The following is an 8,311-nucleotide window of genomic DNA, read 5'->3' on the forward strand; positions in this document are numbered from 1 at the left end:
AGGTCATTGTTTCTTAATACAGCACATTTAAACAGAGGTTGAAGAAAAGACTGTCAGAATTCTTATCATAAACCAACTGCATACTAATATTTGATGTATATTGCCTCATGCAGGGTAGAATTGCTACTTTCAGTATCACCATGACTACTGATCACTCTCTGCAACTACTTAAATATTGTTGCAGTGCTTGAAACAAGTCTATGTGCTTTTTGTTGTTTTCCTTAGTATGACTAAGTCTTCTTTCTCATTCCATACAGTAAAAGCGTTTCAGTTTTTCCAGTTCCTCTCATACAGCATCTTATCTGCTTGGCTTTTCTCTGAGTTCAACAGCTCCCTGGTGGTAAATATGCAGCGAAGGTGCAAGTAAGGTGTTCCTCACCTACTGTACATTGCTTGCAAGATCTACAGTGAACTGCTAAATACTCAAAGCCTTCCTTAATACCTTTCTTCAAATATAATCATTGAGTGTTTGATGAATCCCTCTCACTGGCCTTTTTTTCTTATGCTTTTGCCAAACTGCAGAAATTTAGATGACTTTTTAAAATGACCAGGGTAAGTGGATTTGAAGCTCTGTGTTACTGGAAATAAGCTAACATCTGCAACAGCCAAGGCTGTCCTAATAGAGAGCACCTGAGGGGTAACTGGCTTGCTGCCTTTGCGATGCTCAAAGACTTAATCCAACCCCTCATCTCAGAAGAGATGAAGGAGTGGAGTGAGTCTGTCTTTAACCAAATTGCTCCCTGGGAGTAGGAAGTCTGTAACTACTTTGTTTTAATACATGAAAGTCAGTTTACTGTACTCAAGTCTTATATCCAGCTAAAGAGATCCAGGTTTTCTCAGCTGCCACAAACCTGAGAGAGGCCTAGAACTTCCCATTTTCTTTCTCAGACACAAGCCACTCACTGAGGCCAGTGTAAAGAGTGAATTACAAAAACGTCAAAAAGGAATGCAAAGACAAACTGAAACAATCTAGATGTACAATCATTCAGGGATCAGATTTTAAAAAACATATATACATCAAGAATATAGATGGATACATGTGGATAAAGATGACTGCTTTGCAGCAAGAGTAACAAAAGAAAATTTCTGCATTTATAAAATGTTACTTTTGCAACAGGTCTGTTCCTATTCACCTGCTTTGCGAGAGATAGGGATGCGTGAGACAGAGGAACACAAAGCAAAGAAAAAGAAAATAGGGCAACAGCCATGCCCTGAGTCTCAAAGGACATTACAGATGCTAAATGGCGATAAGCAGAACCAAGTCAAAGTGCTGCCTGATCTACCGTAAGTAATACCTATAACATCACCAGTTTTATTCTGCTTTGGGGGACAGCTTCTGACCTGACACATTTCTTGAACTTTATGTGACCTGTTTTGTTGTCTACAAATTACTTCAGCTGACAGAAAGCTCCATTGTAAGCCCATAACACCTTTGGGCTGGGGCTTCCCCTTTTCTCTTTGATCAGCAATTTCAGTGTATATGCAGTCTGATGTAGTTTTATTTGCCTAATATTAAATTTATAGGGTATATACAGAAGTTCATTGTTCATGGAATTACATTTAAAAAGAGTTTAAAAGTGGACAATCCTATTTGATTTCTATTTTAAATACAGTTATAATTCAATGTCACAAAACTTACGTAATTAAGACATTTCCAATATGATGCTGAAATGGCTAAATCTAAGTATCCTGTATGTACGCATTTAAAACCATTAAGTACACATAGATTAAGTATGAAATAGTGATTTTAAATGTGTCCCCTTTGGTTTCTTTTCAGTGACTTAATCTTTAATAAGCTTAGAGCAAAAATAGAAGTCCAGACTGCACAGACCAAAGGGAGTTCTTTTTTGGCTGAAGAGGTACACAAGAGAAATATTAAAGGTATTCTACATATCTAATTTATGTTAAGAAGTTTAAAGTGGTTAGAATTTATAGCTTCATGTTTAAAAACTTGTCCTGATGAATGCTGGACTAAAACGATGGCTTATGCCCAAGAATTATTTTCTTATGGTCCACATTTCTCTTTTACAATGTCTGTTTAAAAGGAGCAATTTGCATATATGGTAAAATAAAGTTGCCTTTTTCATTACCCTCCTCCTTCCATACATTAAATACAGTGTACAGTTTGTGTGAGCTCATTCCAGTCTTGCCTGCCTTACTTTGCTAATCCACCTCAACCTGTGCTTGGTAGGATCAACGTCTTCTGATTTGCAAGTATAATTCAGTCTTCATCTCTCTGAGTCCTAGACATTTTGTGAACAAAGACTGAGGAGTATGCTATGTTACATAGCTGTTTTAAGCATATGGACTGTTTTCTTCCAGGCATTCAGCCCAAACTATGAAATGCACTTGGCTTTTGTTTTTTACTATACTGGAACTCATGTACCTAAGGAATAAAACAGCACTGCAGTAATTAATTCAGTTCCTATTTACTACACAAGTTTAATAATTGTACTTTGCATGAGGCTTGCTGTACTTACAGAATTGCTTGCTGAAACTACTTTTTCATCTTCATCATCAGAAATTTACCTACAACTCTTATTAATATGACTCCCAGGAGAAAAAAAAAACTGGCAAAAGCAAGCTGGAGTTGTTAAAAAAATTAAAAACAGAATTATATCACAAACAAAAGAAGACCTCACCCCCTTTAAAGGTTTAAAAAAACTTCAGCAACAGAGTCAGACCATACATTTTAAAAATTTGTTCCCTTTGTTTTTATTGCTTTTGCAAGTAAAATTGATGTGAATTATTACATCTGATTTCTGCAAAGAGAAGTGAACTGAAAGACTTGGGCAGGGGGGGGGGGGGAAGTGGAACCAAACAAACCAATCCTGCTTTTTGTTCTAGTCACCCCTGCTGAAATTATAAGTAGTGTCTTCTGTTGAAAGAATGGGCTGACAGATTTATATAGTAAAGGTATTAATATAACAGAATGTTCCATGTAAATCTTACTTTAAAAGCTAAGAGATCTACCTTAAGGTATCTTGAATTTCTAAGATGTTTGGTTCATCATCTTTACCTGGTATCAGGATTTTCCTCTGGCTTTTGTTCAGAGCTAATCAATTATTGAAAAGAAAACAGCATTTAGAATGTGTCTGAAGTTTTTATTGCACAGAAGCTAGTGGTGTCTTTACATACATAAGCAGCAGCTCTCAGTTGTTTGCTGTTTAATTTTTCACACTTATTTCAGCTGTACATGGTACTACGGTTTGGGTTTTTTTTCCCCCCAGGGTCTACTACTAGTAATAATTTTATTATTATTAATATTGGTATTATTATTAATTTCCCTCTTTCTCCCCTCCTTCTTTACTGTAGCCAAGTCAGAGAGTCTATTGAGAAACAGAAAACCATCTGCTAATAGATTTGAAGTTTTGATTTATACTTGAGTGTGTAGAGGTACTTGTGCTTAGCCAGAAACATTCATTTGAATTAAGCTATAAACGCTGTGTAAAAAGAACCATACATCTTAATGTAGGTTCATGAATAAATTTAAGGGAGGGCAACTGCACTCTAAAGTTTTACTGCTTCAAAACCCAGTATTTTTTGGTGTTTTGTGATCACTTGGTGCTTTTATAGTGTGATTGAAGCTTTAAACCTTGAACTAGAGGGGAGATAATTCCTGTGTTAAACCATTTGCAGTACAATTTCATTGCTGGATCTCTGGTGGAACAGAAGCTCCATGGGGTTTTTTTTCTTTTAAGATGTTTAAAAAGGATAAAGGAAAATCGTACTCATTATTGAGTTTTCTGGTACATAACCAGGTCTCCTAGTTCCAGACCCTTTGATTATTTTCTTTAGTTGCTATCTTGTCTAGTCTAGTGTAATCTATTAATTTTTTATGGTAGGAGAGACAGCCCTGCATAAAGCTTGCAGAAATAACAAAGTGGAGAGATTGATTCAGCTTCTCTCTTTGCCAGGAATAGACATTAATGTTCAAGGTAAGTTATTCATTTTCTCTATAAAATTTAAGAAATTAAGACACGTAAAGAACTATATTAGTATCTGTTTGGTAACAGATTTTTATACAATATAAAGCTCTTTCTTTTTTAAATAACACAAAGTGAGGACTTTACAGCAAACATTAAGGTAAGATGGATTTAAAACTGAAGTGTATTTTAACATCACATTTTCTACTGATTCTTAAAAATGCTATTTTTTTCAGATGTTTTTCAATAGAATTTCTTGTTTTGAAATCACAAGCTGCCATTCCAGCTGTAATGAGTACTATAAAAGTAAAGTGTTTTCCTGTCTAATGAATGACATTATTAACATTTCAGTACTACTTCTGCTGTTTTAAAACTTCCCTTGATTTATAATTCAGATTATGCTGGCTGGACGCCTTTGCATGAAGCCTGTAACCATGGTAGCACAGTGTGTGTCCGTGAAATTCTGGAGCGTTGTCCAGAGGTAGACCTGCTCAGTCAAGTGGATGGGGTGACTCCTTTGCATGATGCACTGTCAAATGGACATGTAGAAATTGGCAAGCTGCTACTTCAGCATGGGGGTGAGTGCATTTATGCTAAACTAGTTTAGGGAAATTACCCTCTGTTCTGAATCCATATGAAGTTCTCAGTGCTTTTCTTGATAGTTTTCTAAAATACAAAGTTATTATGAAATATTTTAGAACTTTTTAGGCCTAGCTGGTTTGTTTACAGTAAAAATAATACTATTTTCACACTTCCCTTGATCAGCTGAATATGAAATTAACCAGGATTTCCACATGTTTTTCTAATATGTTAGTGTTTTTATCCTGCATTTTACACCATATGCATTGCAACTATATTCTCCACTAATGAAAATAAAGACTACCTAGTCACCAATCAAGGCTAAGTATTTTCTATTGTTTTGATCTATTTTTACCACAACACAAACCCAGATTGGCTAAATCTCTCTACATTCATGTATTTCAACATAATTTTTTCAGCATTTGTGAAAATTGATGTGATGGTCTCTGAATACTGTTAGTTGAAGAAAGTAATTGATATTGTAATCATGATAACTGCTGTTTAGGGATAATAGTGAGAGAGATGCCTCAGTTTCTAAAAAAAGTACTTTGCCCCTTAGGCAAGGATACAATGTTTTAAACAATACTTTTTGTTCAGATTTGTATCTTGAAGTATGTACTGTACCAATGTATTTAATTTAGCATGTTTTAAAAAAAAACCAAATATCCACAAAGAATCATCTTGGATAGCAACTCTTCCTTATTTAAATAATTTACTAAAATGAGTATTTGAAATATTTGTACCATTGCCCTACTGTGTCACTGTAAACTGTGTTTTATGTGCCAAACCCAGATTTTTTCAGTAAAAATCATTCTGTGCTTAGTCATAAGGCAGAAGAGTGTATTTAGGCAGCCTATTAATTAAGGTAGAGAAACTAAATTTTAATAGATTCTTGCCATATGACCCTCTGTATTTACAGTCTTCTCCTGCCCCCTAAAGGCTGTGTCTGTGTCTGTTGTGCAAGCACCAGATCATAATCAATACATTCCTTCTGCAGTTCTGTCTCTGTTTACTGAGTCTCAGTTCTGTAGCTCCCAGGTGTTTTATATCTCTACTGTGCCATGTCACCTTGGCATCTAACATGCCCAACCAATACCTGGGCTCAGATCAATCAGCTGAAGTGATGCAATGGCAAATATTATAGTAAGCCCAGTTCCCCAACTGGAAAAGGCACTGCACTAACAGATGTGCATTTTTCCTAGGCTGCTGTGAAGAACAGGTAATGGATGATCTTGTTATCGTAGGGGAAGAGCTTTACTTGCACTTGCATTCATCAAGGTTTTCTGGCAAGTGTAAGGCTGTGTGTGCCTTTGTCACATTCTGAGTTATGGCCTGTCAAGTAACCGACAGGCCCATGGTAGAAGGCGTGTTAACTATTCGGTGTGAATTTACTTAGCTCAATAATTTAGAACACAGAAGTTAATGATCACTAATAATAATTATAATGATAATACAGCTTTAATCTGAGCAAAATTAAAATATCTATTACTGATACAAAATGTGGGAGTTCGCCTTTTGTCATTAAAATGTATTTCTGAAGAAGCATTCATGTTAATATGGTATCATTACTTTAGCACAGTAATACAAATTTATATGAGATTCCTGATGTGTTCCTATTTGAAAAACCCTTGTAGTATCTTAACAGCCTTCATTTTTTCTTACTGATGCATCCTTTCTTAAACTTCCCAAGAGGTGTGTAAGCTCTTTATATATTAATAGATCCCTTGTACTTATAAACAGGAAATACTAAAAGGATTTATTTGTTCAGACTAGCTCTGAACAAATAAACATTTCCTATTTACTTACTTTAAATGTATTTATTAGAGTAATTATGTTTTGTGTTTCAGAAATCTGTTAAGATCAAATTTTTAAACTCAGTTGTTGGGGAAGGTTTGGATTCCTACCCCAATAGTTTACCTTGCTGTACAGCATAAGGCAAGATTGGCTACACCATCCAGAAAAGTAAAATAAAGACCATCATAGTACCATGCCTTTAATTTGAAGTCAATGTCAGCAAATAGCCTAGTCTACAAAGTACTTAATAGAATTTTACAAAAGTAATAACATTCTATTTTTGCATACTCAATGCAAGTTAAGACAATACTGTAAAGAAATTGTTACAAAGGGTCTCTACAGGTTCTATCTTGTGTTGCAAATGTGTAAGTCATCAGTTACATTAACATAACTTGGTAAAAAAAAGGAACTTAAACACCTGGCTTCTGACAGTAAGCAACCCAAAAATCTTGTTCAGCTGCCAATTCATCACAAAATGTGCTGTTGTTATTAATGTTTGTGTTTTTCCTGAAGGGCCAGTCCTTCTAGAGCAAAGGGACTCCCATGAGAAACTGCCACTGGATTATGTTGAGTCAGTCACAGCAAAGGAAGAACTTCTGAATCTTGTTCATCCAGGAGAGAGCATTGAAAACTTCTATGAATGCAGAGAACAAGATTTTAGTAATCAGAAGAAAGAACTGTGTTTGATTTCATTTACCAAGATGCTGATTAATTTTTGTTCTCTTTATAATTTGTCTACACCCCTGACTGTAACTCTGCGAGCAATAGGTTGTTCAAATATACTCCCAGTAATGGTTTGTGATACTTCTAAGATGAAAAATGCATTTTCTGGACATTGGCTGGTGGATATGTATTGTAAAGAGCTGGAAACTTTTGGAAAACTACCACAGCTTCTTCAAGAAATATCTGAAAGCATGTTATTCTTCCCTGGCGAACAGGCGAATGCCTTATTAGCAGTTCTGGAAACTATGGTAGAAGCATGTCAGTTCCTAAATCCTTCTAGCAGTTAAATTCCAAACAACCACATTGGCTGAATCTTGAGTGTTACTACCTTCTACTTGCCTGACAAGTCTAGATGTGTGTGATCTTAGGAATGTGCTATATAATTTACACTCTGTTAAACTGTCTTGCAATTTTTTTTTATGTGCCTTGTGCCATATTTCTCTTTGGTTTTCAGAGGCAGCGACCCTAAACTTAAACCAAGCAGTTGATTTTTATTTCCTGGGAAAGGCTTGTGTCTATGTATTTTGTTATCCCTTAATAAAGCTAATGTTATAAATATGTCTTTAAATAAAAACATAGAGAGATGCAAAGTCCTTCTATCCATTTTTCTTTTACTTAACAAAAAATAAATTATATTATATAAATTAATTGCATGTTGCAAAATTCAACAGAGAAGGCACTATATATTTATAGAATGAATATTTAACATGTCCCATGTCTTTGACAGAATGCTCACACAAAGACGTGGAAAATGTTGTTCTTCACCAGCACTACGTTGCTTGTAGTCTCATTTATTTCTGCAGTGAAGGAGAATGGCTCAGACACTTGGGTGATCTGCAAAATTGCAGTGCGTACCACTTGCTGCTCCCCAGGTCAATGATGCTTTGAAGAACTGAATTCACCCTCAGCAAAACTTAAGGCTGTCCTTGGCTCTGCTCCAAATCGTACTGGCTTGCAGTGATTTGATAAACCCATTACTCTGGCATGTAATGATCTGGTATCACTCCTGGGACTATCTCAAAAGAAGATGCCGGTGGAAGCAGTGCCAGAAATCTAGTTATGTTGGCAGAGGAATTTACAAAGGATAGAACAAGAGTTTAAGTATATACTTAAAGTATATACTTCATCATACTCTGAAACTAAGAATGGATATCCTTAAAAATTATGCCTGACTTCATATGAAACTTTCATTCTCCATTCTCTGAGTATATGCAAACTATACATGATAAACCCTCTAAACTAATGCCCTAACCTAACTGTTTAGGATTGCATGCTGCATATTTTATCAG

At 35.4% G+C, this 8,311-nt stretch overlaps 1 protein-coding gene across 4 annotated transcripts in view; it reads left to right on the forward strand.

Annotated features, from left to right (window-relative positions):
* SLF1 (SMC5-SMC6 complex localization factor 1) overlaps positions 1-7,612 on the forward strand; it is a 34,623-nt gene extending 27,011 nt beyond the window's left edge. For all 4 annotated transcript variants that reach the window (XM_059492426.1, XM_059492428.1, XM_059492427.1 and 1 more), the window contains 5 exons: positions 1,118-1,284; positions 1,778-1,881; positions 3,846-3,938; positions 4,322-4,504; positions 6,813-7,612. In XM_059492426.1, the coding sequence (XP_059348409.1) occupies positions 1,118-1,284; positions 1,778-1,881; positions 3,846-3,938; positions 4,322-4,504; positions 6,813-7,309 (1,044 nt within the window). In that variant the 3' untranslated portion in view covers positions 7,310-7,612. The remainder of the gene's footprint in view (positions 1-1,117; positions 1,285-1,777; positions 1,882-3,845; positions 3,939-4,321; positions 4,505-6,812) is intronic.
* Positions 7,613-8,311: the final 699 nt, after the last annotated feature.

Source organism: Ammospiza nelsoni, chromosome Z (assembly GCF_027579445.1).
Source record: "Ammospiza nelsoni isolate bAmmNel1 chromosome Z, bAmmNel1.pri, whole genome shotgun sequence".
Classification (NCBI taxonomy): domain Eukaryota; kingdom Metazoa; phylum Chordata; class Aves; order Passeriformes; family Passerellidae; genus Ammospiza; species Ammospiza nelsoni.